This window comes from Sylvia atricapilla, chromosome 22, assembly GCF_009819655.1.
Source record: "Sylvia atricapilla isolate bSylAtr1 chromosome 22, bSylAtr1.pri, whole genome shotgun sequence".
Taxonomy (NCBI): Eukaryota; Metazoa; Chordata; class Aves; order Passeriformes; family Sylviidae; genus Sylvia; species Sylvia atricapilla.
In genome coordinates, this window is record NC_089161.1 from 392,149 (window position 1) to 406,665 (window position 14,517).

Here is a 14,517-nt window from a genome sequence, read left to right on the forward strand (position 1 = left end):
GCCCCAAGGCAGGAGGAAGAGCAGAGCCCTGCCGCTGCTCTCTGTGCTGGAATTTAGTCCCCAGATTCCTCGGCATTTCTCTTTTTATTGCCTTTCTTCGCGGTGAGCAGCCTGGTATCTCCGGGGTGTCTCCACGGGGATCACGCTGCTGTGTCACAGCCTGTGTCTGTACCCACGCCACAGCTCAGCCAGCACCTCGTGTTCTCCTCACCTTTTTTACGGCTCCTCGGCCAAGAGGGAAAATTCTGCCCCCAGAGTCCGGGAAAACTGCAAAGAGGACGAATTTCCACCCTGGAATTCCAGCCCTTTAAGGGCAGTGTCACCCTCTGGGAGCTCGTGGCAGGGTGACAACTGCTCTGCCACAGGAGGGAGAATTCTCTAATGTGGTCTTTAAACTCTGCTCCTGAACTTGAAGAAATAGTCTCGGACATACAAGAGTCAAAGAGAACACAAGTTTGTCATCAAAACCCCTCGTCAGAGTAAATATTTGCTCGTGGCAGCAGAACAACTTGAACATTTTCCAAACACAGCAAGAATGTGGTGAAAACATCTCTAAGGTTGTAATTGGCCCTGGGAGGATCTTGGAAGAGAGGCTGGTGAAGGGGAGACAGGACAGAAAATCAACTCCTTGGGTTTCCAGAGGGACTGCAGGGGTGTGACATCTTCAGCAGCCGGGATCCTGTTGGACTTGGGCAAAGGACAGAGCCAGGAACGAGCAAAGAGCTGATTTTACAGGCATTTTACAACACATTTTCCATTTCAGCCGCAGCACGTACCCAGGTTTGACATCTGCTCTTCACATGTGTGTGCCTGGAGACTTTACCTCCACTCGTGTCTCCTGTGCCCTCAGCCAGCTCATGGTGAGAGTTCTCCTGCACGTGGGCAGGGATTTATTCACCCTCAGCCCAATGAACTGTGCTCTGGGCTGGGGCCTGTGAACCCCTGCTATCTTTGGGGGCAAAAATAAAAATTATTAAGAGGGCAAACGTAGTTTCCCAGGACAGTCAACGTGCTGGAGAACGTCAGAGGTGAGCTCTGGGTGGTGATGTTTGAGCAGGAGCTGGCAGCCAGCCCTGCTGCAGAGTGCTCACTGCAACGCCCACCCTTTGGGTATAGATACACCCAAATACAGAACACATTATATATCTGTATCCTTTCTGTGGCGTGTCTGAGACATCCCACGGGACATATCCACAGGTGACACCTCCTCACCTGCCTGCTGGGGAGGGATTGCACGTTCAGGCAAAGCTAACTGGATATCCTGAGCCTTCTGGGGAGGGATTGCACGTTCAGGCAAGGCTAACTGGATATCCTGAGCCTTCTGGGGGGGGATTGCACGTTCAGGCAAGGCTAACTGGATATCCTGAGCCTTCTGGGGAGGGATTGCACGTTCAGGCAAGGCTAACTGGATATCCTGAGCCTTTTTGGGAGGAATTCCACGTTCAGGCAAGGCTAACTGGATATCCTGAGCCTTTTTGGGAGGAATTCCACGTTCAGGCAAAGCTAACTGGATATCCTGAGCCTTTTTGGGAGGAATTGCATGTTCAGGCAAGGCTAACTGGATATCCTGAGCCTTCTGGGGAGGGATTGCACGTTCAGGCAAGGCTAACTGGATATCCTGAGCCACTCCAGGTGAAACAAGGATGTAAGAAAGAAATGATCTGGCTGAAGATGAGTCACACGGAGACCCTGTTTTAGCAGCTGGACGCTCCAATTGATGGGATTGACTGGCTCCCAAGCAAACAGGAGAGGTGGGTTGGGCACCCTGATGCCCAGCAGAAGGAAAAGGCTGGATCCACAGGGGCTCTGGAGCCAAGAACCAGAGCAGATCCTGCTTTTGCTGCACAAAATGCAACGCCGGGCAGCGTCCTGGTAAAGAAACTCAACTTTATTTTGTAAAAGTTGGAGAAAATACTTCAAAACCAAGCAAGTGAGGAGCTGTGAATGAGGTAAAAGTTGATCTCCAGGCGGCACACAAAGCCCCAGGCTGAGGCAAGGCACAGACAAAGCTCAGGAGCCCCGGGGACACACCCCGATGTCCCTGAGCCCCGAGGCAGGGTCTGACTGCCACCACAGAGCCAGTGACAGCCCCGAGCACCCGGGGGGACAAACATCCATCACCACGACACCAACACTGCTGCCCCCGGGCCAGGGCAGAGCAGAGGCAGGCTGGAGCTCCCGGGAAGGCTCCAGCTGAAACCCCTGCCCAGGAGAGTCCTGCCAGCAGCTCCGGGGTTCCCTGTCCCCACAGAGTCCTTCAGCTCACCACACACACGGGCAGAGCCCAGAGGAGTTCTCGGCCGCGCAGGGCAGGGACAGGAGGGACACGGGCTGGGCTGCAGCAGAACAGCCTGGCCCAGAGCATCCTGCCTCGGCTGAGGAGCTGGGGCTGCCAGGGCCAGAGAGGGACAGCACCTCTGCAGGGCTCAGCCTCTCCAGCGCTGCTTCCCCGGGCTGCAGCTCCCTCTGCGGGGCTGTGACACCATCCCCGACCTGCAGGACAGCGACAGTCACACTCCAGGGCCTGTGCCACCTGCAGGAACAGTGACAGTCACACTCCTGGGCTGTGCCACCAGCCCTGACCAGCACAGAACAGTCACAGTCACACTCCTGGGCTGTGACACCATCCCCGACCTGCAGGAATAGTGACAGTCACACTCCTGGGCTGTGCCACCAGCCCTGACCAGCACAGAACAGTGACAGTCACACTCCTGGGCTGTGCCACCTGCAGGAACAGTGACAGTCACACTCTGGGCTGTGCCACCATCCCTGTCCTGCAGGAACAGTCACAGTCACACTCCTGGGCTGGGCCACCACCCCTGACCAGCAGGAACAGTGACAGTCACACTCCTGGGCTGTGCCACCTGCAGGAACAGTCACAGTCACACTCTGGGCTGTGCCACCATCCCTGTCCTGCAGGAACAGTGACAGTCACACTCCAGGGCCTGTGCCATCTGCAGGAACAGTGACAGTCACACTCCTGGGCTGTGTCACCACCCCACACCTGCAGGAAATGTCACCCTGGCACACTCCTCCAAAAGCATTTCTCAGGGCTCTCTAATGGCAAAAGGCAAACTGAAACCATGGTTTTGTTTCTTTTTGGTGGTGTTTTTTCTGCTGTTTTGTTTTCCCTTAAGCCAAGTTGGTGACAATTTTACTTTCTCTCTTCAGGGCTGGCTCCAAACAAACTGAACACAGCACGATCCTAAGTCTCATAAAATTAAAAAAATTCCATCCTCCCTTTCTGCAAGAAGCTGAACACAGCTCCCCTTTCCAAGCCTTGTGGGATTCACAAGAGGTTAAGCTATCAAGGTTGCTATTTAGCTTTTCAGAAGTTTTTAAAAGCCTTTTGAAAGGAGGAAAAAAAACACCTCTTGAAGTCATCCGTGGCACAGATAAGATGCTTCCATCTCCCTTTCAAAGCCTCCAGGGGGGCTGAAGAGCAGAGAAGCAGCAGCCCCCTGAAATGGGCTCAGGAGCTCTCGAGGACACAGCCCGTGCACACCAGGGTTTGAATACACTAACAGGGGTTTAAATACACTAACAGAATTGTAAAGTGAGTGCCAAGGAAAGCCCAGCACTCACCCTGCCCAGTCCCCAGCGACTCCGTGCCACGGAGCTGTGCTGGAAAGATGACTGCAATGAGCCAAAAAAGCAGCTTTAGGACAGCTGGGGACCTGGAGCAGCTCTGCCCTCCCTGCCCAGAGAGCTCACCAGGCTCCTGTTCCCTCTGCACAAACCCCTTCTACAAATTCAAAATGGCAACTGACAGCAAATGAAAAGTCCTTTGTTTTTATGGGCTGAGTGGTCTGGAGAAGGAGGAACAGGTGGAAGGAGAGAGGTGTGCTCAGAGCTCTGCCATCCCCAGCAGCCTGCCTGTCCAAAATTCATCTGTCCCCAACAGCCTGCCTGTTCAAAATCCATCTGCCCCCAACATTCTGCCTGTCCAAAATTGATCTGTCCCCAGCAGCCTGCCTGCCTTCCAGGGTCCTGAACATTCATCTATCCCAAACAGCCTGCCTGTCCAGAATTCATCTGTCCCCAGCAGCCTGCCTGCCTTCCAGGACCCTGAACCTTTATTTTTCTGGGCAGCCAGGAGAGCTGCTCTGGGCTTCACCTCCTCCAGCTGCACCCTGGCACAAAGAGCTGCAGCAGTTTCTGTTCAGACAGGAACCCACACAGCCCGAGAGCTCTTCCAGGGATTGACACCCCCAGGAACCCTGCAGCTCGTGGGGTGAAGCTCCAGGAGACGAGGAGCTCACACAACCTGACCAAAGCAAGGACAGCAGTGGCTTTCACCTGAAGTTAATTCTGGCCACGTTTTGCTCCCAGACACTCTCTGGGCAGGTTTGGGTGGATCACTGCCCCTCTGTTGCCCTCTGTGCTGATGGGCAGCAGGGGCTGCATCCCCCTGTGGGGAAAACCCAGGGCACCAACCGTCTGATCTGACAAACCGTGTGTGCACGTGGCACTTCCCACCAAAACCAGCCACCAATTCCTCTGCAGCTCTGCCTGTGGCCTGGTCCTGTGGCCAGACAGCTCAGGTCCTGCTTTTACAGCAGGGGCAGTTCAGGGGGAAGGGAGCACAGGAGTCGTGTCAGGGGGTTGGCAGCGTGATGGGGCTGCAGACAGGGACTGTCCCTGAGCAGACAGGGAACCCCCAGAGCAGCTGCAGAACCCCTTTGTCCCTGCTCTGTGCCACTGCTCCCTGTCCCTGTCACTGCCCCTTGTCACTGCTCTGTGCCACTGCTCCCTGTCACTGCTCCCTGTCCCTGCTCTGTGTCACTGCTCCCTGTCCCTTCTCCTGGTCACTGCTCCCTGTCCCTGTCACTGCTCCCTGTCCTTGTCCTGTTCCCTGCCCCTGCTCCCTTCTACCTGTCCCTTCTCCTGGTCACTGCTCTGTGTCACTGCTCCTTGTCCCTGTCACTGTTCCCTGTCCCTGTCCCTTCTCCCAGCCCTCCCAGCTGAGCCCAGGCACAGCAGCAAAGGTTCACTGTGCAGTTTTACCACGAGAGGAGGAATCAGCAGCAGCCAGGGGCAGCTCAGGTGCTGGAGAGCAGCGGCTTTGTCTGCCCGGGGCCGGGCACATCCTTGTCCTTGTCCTTGTCCCCGTGGGGCTGTGGCTGCTGCCAGGAGCTCTGGGCTCCCTGCCTGGGCCACTGCAGCGGGTCCCAGTGGCCACAGCAGAGGAGGGAGAGCAGCTTGTCCCGGACCACCCGAGTGCACAGCACGAACATGATGCAGTTGGCTCCTCCTTGGAACGTGTTCCCGATTCCCTGAACAAGGAATTCAGAAAAATGAGCTTGGGGATTTTGGTGGTTTTTTTGGGGTCGTTTATTTGTTTGGGATTTGTTGTTGTTGTTGTTGTTGTTGTTGTTGTTGGTTGGTTGGGTTTTGGTTTTGGGGGCTTTTTGGGGGTTGGGGTTTTTTTGGTTGTTTTTTTTTTTTCCTCCCTGTTTTTGATGTGGTTTTGGTTTTTGTGGGGTTTTTGGGGTTTTTTTCCCCAAAAAGCACCCCAAAGCAGAGCAGGGGAGCAGGCTGAGCCCTGCCGGAGGACACACACCCAACCCTCCCGTGGGAGCTGCTCTCCCTTCAGCAGCCCGCCCTGCCGCTGCAGCTTTCCTCTGCAGCCACTAGATGCTGCTGCAGGAGCTGCTGCTGCATTGCTGCCGCCCGGACCTCACAGGCAGGGCTCACCTGAGGGGCGCAGGTAGCTCCTGCAGCGCTCCATCCCCCCAAAATCGCTGTTTATTGTCGGGAGAGTGTCCCCCGGCTGCGTTCCCTGCGGACACTCACGTGTAGCACCACCAGCACCGAGTTCTGCACCGCGGGAGAGTCGCAGAGGGTGAGGACGAAGCGCACCGTGCTCCAGATGCGGAGGAAGATGAAGATGAGGGGGATGAGGATCAGCTTCTTGTCCGCGATGCTGGAGCGGGGCCGCGGGGCCGCGGGGAGCAGCGGGCGGTACTCGGAGAGGGCGGCGTGCTGGGGACAGACGGGGACATCGGTACGGACACGGGGACATCGGTACGGACATGGGGACATCGGTACAGACATGGGGACATCGGCACAGACATGGGGACAGACAGGGACATCGGTACGGACATGGGGACAGACACGGGGACATTGGTACGGCTAGGATGGGACAGACACGGGGACATCGGTACGGACATGGGGACAGACGGGGACATCGGTACGGACATGGGGACATCGGTACGGACATGGGGACAGACACGGGGACATTGGTACGGCTAGGATGGGACAGACACGGGGACATCGGTACGGACATGGGGACAGACAGGGACATCGGTACAGACACGGGGACAGACACGGGGACATTGGTACAGCTAGGATGGGACAGACACGGGGACATCGGCACTGCTGGGACAGACACGGGATGGACAGACACAGGGACATCGGTACACTGGGACTGGGACAGACACGGGGACATTGGTACAGACATGGGGACAGACACAGGGACATCGGCACAGACATGGGGACAGACAGGGACATCGGTACGGACATGGGGACAGACACGGGGACATCGGTACAGACACGGGGACAGACGGGGACATCGGTACGGACATGGGGACATCGGTACGGACATGGGGACAGACACGGGGACATTGGTACGGCTAGGATGGGACAGACACGGGGACATCGGTACGGACATGGGGACAGACAGGGACATCGGTACAGACACGGGGACAGACACGGGGACATTGGTACAGACATGGGGACAGACACAGGGACATCGGCACAGACATGGGGACAGACAGGGACATCGGTACAGACATGGGGACAGACAGACACAGGGATATCAGCACAGCTGGGACTGGGGACAGCTGCTGGGGACAGACACGGGGACATCGGCACAGACACGGGGAGGGACAGACACAGGGACATCGGCACAGCTGGGACCTGGGACAGACGGACACACATTCCCTTCCCAAATCCCCTCATTCTCCCAAACCGCCTGCAGCATCCTGCCCTGACCGGGGCTGTGTTTATCCCCACAGCTGCACCACGAGCAGAGGCAGAAATTTCCATCTATGCACACGTGGGGCTTTCCCCCTAACACAGCCCTAACACAGCTCAGAGAGGAAAGGAGCCTCTGGATGCTCCTCCTGCCGCTCTCATCTGGGTTTGTGTGTTATGCAAATGCTGTCCCAGATGTCTGCCTTCTGTGTGCTCACAAGGAACAGCAACAGCTGAGGCTCTGAGCTCCAAACCCCTGCTGGGACAGGGACTCTGCTGGGTGGTGCCCAAAGCCTCCCTGGACTCCCAGACGGAGCTTTGAGCTGCCAGCACAAAATAACATCAAGACAAACTGTCGTTGGAGACGCTAAAAGGACTGAGGCCTGAGAATTCCAATCTCGGTACAAGTGGAACTGCAGAAAACTGATTAAAGCCGAGTTTGTCCTTCACATTCCGTCTCCATTCTTACTGTAGCATTTCCCTCACGAGCATCCCACAGCCCCTGCTCGTTCTCAAAGCTCACACAGTCACTGTGTGAGCTGCATCAGGGCACTGCTTCTCCCAGGGCTGGCACATTTCAGGGGACACTGAAGAGCTGGGGACATTTCAGGGGACATTGAAGAGTTGGGGACATTTCAGGGGACATTGAAGAGCTGGGGACATTTCAGGGGACACTGAAGAGCTGGGGACATTTCAGGGGACATTGAAGAGCTGGGGACATTTCAGGGTCCTGAAGAGCTGCTGCCCAAGGAGCCAGCAGGGCAGAGCACAGGGATGGAATCACCCACAGAGTACTCACTGCTCTGTTGATGTGCCTCCTGATGAGGATGTAGAGCACGGGCAGGGTGACATAGGCCAGCATCTCCCAGGCTTTTCCCGTCAGCAGCATCCACAGCAGCCGATCCTCAGCGTCCAGGTCCACCCAGCACCAGCCCACGGAAACGTTGGAGGCGTCGTAGCCGATCTTCCTGAGAGCCACAGCGGCCACCGTGATGGCCAGGGGGACCCCCCAGCTGAGGGGAGGGCACACAGGAGCAGGGTGAGCCAGGAGCAGCCTCAGCTCAGCGCCCCACACCCCGGGAAAACGGGGGGCAGCCCCGGGGATCCTCCCCCCGACAGGATCCCAGGCTCAGCCCAGAGAAGTGCTTCTCCCCTCACCTGCACCAGGTGCTGGACTGATGTCAGGAGGCAGCGGGGCTGCAAACCCCCCTCCTGGGGACCCCTGTGGGAATGAGGGGCACTGATGTGTGTGGCCCTGAGAGATTTCAGCCTGCTGGCAGCTGCGGACTTTTCCCCAAGGAAAAATTTCTCCAGAAAGCTTTTTCTCAAAAGAATCTCGGCCAACAACTCTCCTTCCTCCAAACCATCTTTCTCCAGGTGCTGTTTTGGTGTTTCTCTGGGTTAACCCATGGGGTTAGAGAGGTGTCGTTCCTATTCACAAATTCTGTTAAGTATGTATGGGAACACCTTATAAAAGGTAGTGAGAATTAGACAATAAAGCCTTTTTTTGCCTACTGAAATATTTGGAGTCTTTCTCTTGTGCCCCCCAAGGACAGATGTGCTGCCCCCTGAGCTGGCCTGCAGAGCCAGGAGCCATCCCTGCCCTCCTCCCCTTCCCTGCTGGACACAGGGGATTTGCCAAGGCCAGGGCACTGTAAAATGTGATTTTCCTGCAGCCAGCTGATCCCGAGCTTTGGGAGCACAAGGAGCCAAATCCCAGCTGATTCCGAAGTGAAACACAAAGAAATCCACAACTCCATGCTGTCAGTGGTTTGTTTGCTTGGCTTTTAAGCGGAGGTGCAGTCAGTATTTTGGGAGCACAAATGTCACTTCTGAAGGACAAAGAGCCAGGGGAAAGTCCTGGTACCAACAGCAAAAAGCCAAGAAGGCAAAGAGGAGCCACATTCCCTTCACTTGGAGCTGTGACTTTGGCTTCTCACCTGACAGCAGAGGCAAACACTGGGAAGCATTTTAGGAGAAAAATACCTGTGGTGACACACTGGAATGAAGTCACTCAGCAGCTTGGGCTGCCCACAAGAAACCATGAGGAGGAAGAGAACAATGCCACCAGCCCAAATGACACCACAACAGTGCCAGGGTGTGTCACCTGGAGAGGGGGACAGGCTCAGGCTGAGCTTCCACAACCCTCCTGCTCTCCCCAGCTGCAGAGAAAACAAACCCATGACTGCTTTGCTCTCCCAAGCCTTGCCCTGACAGCCTGCAGCAGCTGCAGGGAGCACAGGAAGGATCCTGCCCCAAAACTCAGAGACACCAGACTGAGGAGGCAAAGAGCAGCTGCCTTGACCAGATTATCTGAAATTCCATGGCCCAAACCGTAGAATCAGAGGTAATCCCATGATATCAGGTTTCAAAAATACCCCATTTTCTACTCTTAAAATAATGTCTGGTTTCACCTACTCACAAAAGAAACAAATAAAAATATGAGGCTGTAAAAAAAACGTTTAGAGTGAACCCTTCAGCCCGTTGGGAACATTTTGTTTCAGGGTTCAGCTGGGAACAGGCACTGCTAATCCCAGCCAGTGCTGTTATTTAAGGACAGTTGTGCTGCAGGAAGCCCTCCCCACTCTGTTATCAGAGCAGGCTTCTAAAAACATCCCAAACGTCACCAGCACCACGAGAGTTTCCACACAATTCAGGAGCTGCTTTGGTAAAACCAGCGATTTTCTCAGAAAACAACTGCAAATGCAAAGACATTTCGTTCTCAGCACTGCTGGAAGAACCGAGCACTGAGGTGAAGAACCCAACAGAAATGGCACTTCCTCAGAAAAACCATTTAAAGGCACACAGGCACCAACAAAAAGGGAAGTGAATTAAAGAATTAATTTGGCTAAATAATGATCTCATCAGCAGCTGAACCTGAAAGAGAATTTAGATAAAAGCAGGTCAAATGACGGTGCGGGGATGCAAGACACAGAGGCCACAGGAGAACTCACCACTAAGAAAAGGATTTAAAAACCTCCAGGAGATAAGTGGGGAAAGAATAAAACCTGCTGCCTAACAGGAGGTTAATTTTGACTGCAGTAGCATTCTGGGATCAGATGGATAGTCACCACTGACACCAAGCAAAGGGATCACCAACAAAGTGAAATCAGGAAGGAGTCAGACATTTCCATGAACTTCAGCTCCATTTCGGCAGGCTGGGAAGGAGAACTGAGACTGGTGATTCACTTGTTCTTGAGAGCTCCTAAAGGACAGACTGGGGAGAGCTGCCAAATGTCAGAGCTTCTCCTGAACTGGGAGAATGGAGGAGCTGAAGAACAGGACTCCTCAGCCCAGGTGTGTGTAAGGACTGGAAGGAAAAGGATCCAAGACAACAGAGAAGCAGAAATATTCCCCTGAGCCCCAAGGAGTTGTGCAGCTGGGCCTCTCCCAGGCTCACTTGGGTGCAAACAGTGCGGGAGAGAAGGGAAGATGACTCCTCCTCCCTGTAAAAAGGCTGGAAATCCAACCTGTGACCCAGACACAACAGTATTTATTCCTCCAACACAGCTCCTGGTAACCTGTGAAATCAAACCATCATCCAAACCAGCAGATCTCTGCACAGTCACACCAACACGAGGCGAGGTGAGTCCCCCCAGCTCCAGCAGTGGTCAGTGCCCTGCTTTTCTGCGCTCAGATTTCTCAATCAGCACATTTTGATTTATGCTGCACAGCTGCTTTTTCCCCCAAGCAGCTGATTTGCTGTCACCTGCCTGCACAGGTGAGACCAGGAGCCATCCAAGGCAGGCTGCAGACACTTCCTCCTGGGGACAGGAGGTGTCACTCTGGAAGGAGGGACAATCAGGATGTCCCAGGCAGCTCCAGGAAGGAGCTCTGAGCACACATTGAGACCAGAACTCCAAATGTGCCCCAATTCAGCCCTGCGGGGCTGAGATGAGCAGTGCAGGAAAGGGCCCAGGCAGTCCATGGACATGAAAACATACACATGGTTATAAATATAAAAATAATAATAAATAAATATAAATATATAGAGATATAAAACATATATTTTGATGTATAGGCATGCATATGTTATAGATTTTGGATTTTTTTTTTAAGTAAGGATATTTATGGTTATAATGATCTGCACAGCCTGATCAGGAAATGAAAACCCTTTCAGATGTTGTCAGCAATTGGTACCAAAAGCCGAGCAGGAAACAACCCCAGGGTGGGTCCTGTCTCAGCCCGAGTTTGGATCAATTCTCCCACACCAAAGGTGATGTTTTCCAAGCAATGACACCTGACACTCGGAAATTCAGGGCAGTGAGGAGCCTGCTCATTTGCTGCATGCCAGAGCTCACATTCTACAGCTGCCTAAGTGTTTCCAAAGCTGACTGCAGCTTGTTTTCGAAGCTCATCTGAGCTCAACAAGTTTCAAACCAAAGCAGAGGCTGCAGCTCTCCAGCCCAGGACTGGTGGATGTGGTACCACAGGAATCCCCGTGGCACAGACCTGCCTGACGGGTTTGATCCACTGACACATCCTGATCTCCCTCGGGAAAATTCCAACTTCCAGCATGCGTTTAGTCAGCTCCATCTCCCAGCATCGTGCCCAGAATTTCATTTCTCAGGTAACTACAGAAGGGCAGGGAAGTAAAGCAGGACGCTGTGTCACCAGGGGATGGGCACAGAACACGTCCTCACTTGTTTGCTCTGGCTTTTCAGACAGCTCATAAAGCAGAAGCAGCTTTAAACACTGGCTCTGCTCGACCAGGAGGCATTTACACAGAGAACCTGATCACAGGTCCTCGGCAGCCTTTAAAAAGAGCAAATGGTGCTGATCAATACCAAGCACTGAGGATGGCGTTTCATTTTTACCGTAAAGAACTGAAAACCAAACTAATTCACCCAAAAGCTGCTCAGTTCGAGCACCTCTCCCTGTGTGTCAAGGGGTTAGAGCACTCTCCCAGGATTTTTACAGTTTTGGGGTGCTCAGCCTGCAGCCAGCGCTGCTCCAGTGGCTCTGCTCTCTCCACACTTGGTAGCATTAAACCAGCAGGAGAAACTGGAATACAGACAAAAGCCACACAAGCAATTAGCAGACGGGAAAATCACAAATAGGCCAGATTTGCCTGAGCTCTTTGATGTGCCTGATGGAGCCAGAATGCCCACGAAGGAGTCAGACTTGTTTTTCACATCCATTAAGCAACATGTGGCTCCCTACCAGCATCCTGTCCTCACCACAGCTCTCAGAGTGCAACTCTCGATTTACTCCAGATGAAATAACACAAATCCTCCTCCAGTGTATCTCCTCTCAGCCTCAGCAGCTCCCTGGTGTGCCCGGGGCCGTGGGCAGTGCCCTCAGCTCCTCGCACAGCCCCTGTGGGAGCAGCAATCCCAGCGGGGCAGCAGCTGAAATTCCTCCCTGGTCCAGCCTCCAAGTCCCTCCATCCCCACCGGCCTCAGCTCGGCTGCAGTCAGCTGCCAAACGATGCTGTCTGAAACTAAAAGGTGACAAATATTTGACTAAGAAACCAAAGAAAATTCTCTACTTGTCCTGAGGGCTTTTTCTTCTTTTTTTTCCCTTTTAAAGCAGATCACTCCTCTTATAATTTATTGCAAAAGCTTGGCAACACGGGGGACTAAAGGATCACTGTTTTGCTCAGCGTGGACGTAGCACATGATTCCACAAGCTCCAATTGCATAATGAAAGCTTTTACTACACATGACGTGGAAAATCAGTGCCCCAAATAGCAGAAACTGAGACATAAAGCTGCTCTGAGGTCTGGTTTGTCTTGCTTTCAATCAAACACACCAAAACAACCCTCAGAGTGCTTCTCCAGCAGATTCATCACCCGTGGACAATTCTCCTCCGAGGATGGAGTTACAACAACCTGCGTGGGCAGGGGGCAGGATCCCAGGCTGACAGGGGAAGGTGGGGAGCTGTGGGAACAGACCCCAAAGGGGGCAGCAGGCAGGTATCTCACCCCCAGGTTTGTTATAGCACTCCTGGAACACCAGGGCAGGCTGCAGGGAAAGCAGCAGCCGGCATTCTCAGCCATCAGAACCCGCCAGAGATTCTCCAAAGTGACCTTGAACAAAAGCAGCTCAAACTTCTCCGAGTATCCAACTCCTCACTTGGGGAGGGAAAGGGGGGACGAGCAGGTGAGTGAGAAAACAGAAAAATCCCTGTTTGAAAGCAGTGAGAGGGGAAGAGGAGGAGGAGGAGAAGACACACAAGTGACCCCCGGGGCGGCATCAGGAGGCAGCAGAGGGCAGCGCCCGCAGCTCCCCGCACCCACCTGACGGCGTGGAAAGCCCAGAGCAGGGCCGAGCCCGCGGCCGAGCCCCGCACGATGCTCAGGTACAGGTAGAGCGCGATGGCCATGGTCCAGAAGAAGGAGCTGGTGTTGGCGAAGGTGGACAGGGCGCCCTGCAGGACGCAGTCCCACGAGGTGCTCTGGAAGTCCCGCAGCACGCCGTAGAAGTAGGAGAGGGCAGAGAGCAGGTCTGCCAGCGACAGGTAAAGCAGCAGCTGCCGCGGCCGCGTCCGCAGCTCGGGCCAGCGCGCCTGCGAGGCCAGCAGCAGCGCCGAGCCCCCGCACGACACCGCACACGACAGCAGCACTGCCACCCGCTCCGCCAGAGGAACCCGCGTGGGCGGCAGCGGGACGGCCATGGGCTGGGGACAGCGGGGACACGGCGGGGACAGAGCGGGGACAGAGCGGGGACAGAGCGGGGACAGAGCGGGGAGAGCGGGGAGAGCGGGGACAGAGCGGGGACAGAGCGGGGACAGAGCGGGGACAGCGGGGACACAGCGGGGACAGAGCGGGGACAGAGCGGGGACAGAGCGGGGACAGAGCGGGGATACAGCGGGGACACAGCGGGGGGACAGCGGGGACACAGCGGGGACAGCGGGGACACAGCGGGGACACAGCGGGGACAGCGGGGACAGAGCGGGGACAGCGGGGACACAGCGGGGACACAGCGGGGACACAGCGGGGACAGAGCGGGGACAGCGGGGACACAGCGGGGATACAGCGGGGACAGCGGGGACACAGCGGGGACACAGCGGGGACAGCGGGGGGACAGCGGGGGGACAGCGGGGACACTAGCGAGGAGAGCGGGGACAGAGCGGGGAGAGCGAAGGACAGCGGGAGACAGCGGGATGGAGCAATGGGACAGCAGAGGGCACAGTGGAGGGACAGCGGGGACAGAGCAGGGGGAGCGGGGTGACAGCGGGATGGAGCAAGGGGACAGCAGGGGACAGCGGAGAGGAGCGAGGCGACAGCGCGATGCAGCCCCGCGGGACGGGCGCGCTCTGTCCGCAGTGGCCGCAGTGACCGGCCCTCAGTGACCGGCTCTCAGTGAGCGGCTCTCAGTGACCGCGGTGGCCGCAGTGACCGGCTCTCAGTGGCCGCAGTGACCGGCTCTCAGTGGCCGCAGTGACGGAGGCCGGCCCGCAGCGCTGCAGCCGCCGGAGCGGCCCCGGGAGCGGCGGGGCCCGACCCGCCCCCGTCATGTGAGAACGGCCCGGCCCCTGCCCGGGGGAACCCCGCCGGGACCGCCACACGGACACGGACAGGGGACAGCGACACCG

The 14,517-nt window shown here is 55.7% G+C and overlaps 2 protein-coding genes across 2 annotated transcripts in view; both read right to left on the bottom strand.

Annotated features, from left to right (window-relative positions):
* Window positions 1-3,721: 3,721 nt before the first annotated feature.
* Window positions 3,722-14,517, bottom strand: part of CLSTN1 (calsyntenin 1) — a 225,498-nt gene continuing 214,702 nt past the window's right edge. Inside the window, exon 20 of the transcript XR_010745250.1 lies at window positions 3,722-3,742. The gene's annotated coding sequence lies outside the window, so the exon portion shown is untranslated. The remainder of the gene's footprint in view (window positions 3,743-14,517) is intronic.
* GPR157 (G protein-coupled receptor 157) lies at window positions 5,000-14,023 on the bottom strand. The gene is made up of 4 exons (XM_066334559.1): window positions 13,220-14,023; window positions 7,778-7,991; window positions 5,797-5,985; window positions 5,000-5,276 (listed from the first exon to the last, which is right to left on the bottom strand). The coding sequence occupies exons 1-4, from the start codon at window positions 13,594-13,596 to the stop codon at window positions 5,043-5,045; spliced, it is 1,014 nt and encodes a 337-aa protein (XP_066190656.1). The 5' UTR covers window positions 13,597-14,023; the 3' UTR covers window positions 5,000-5,042.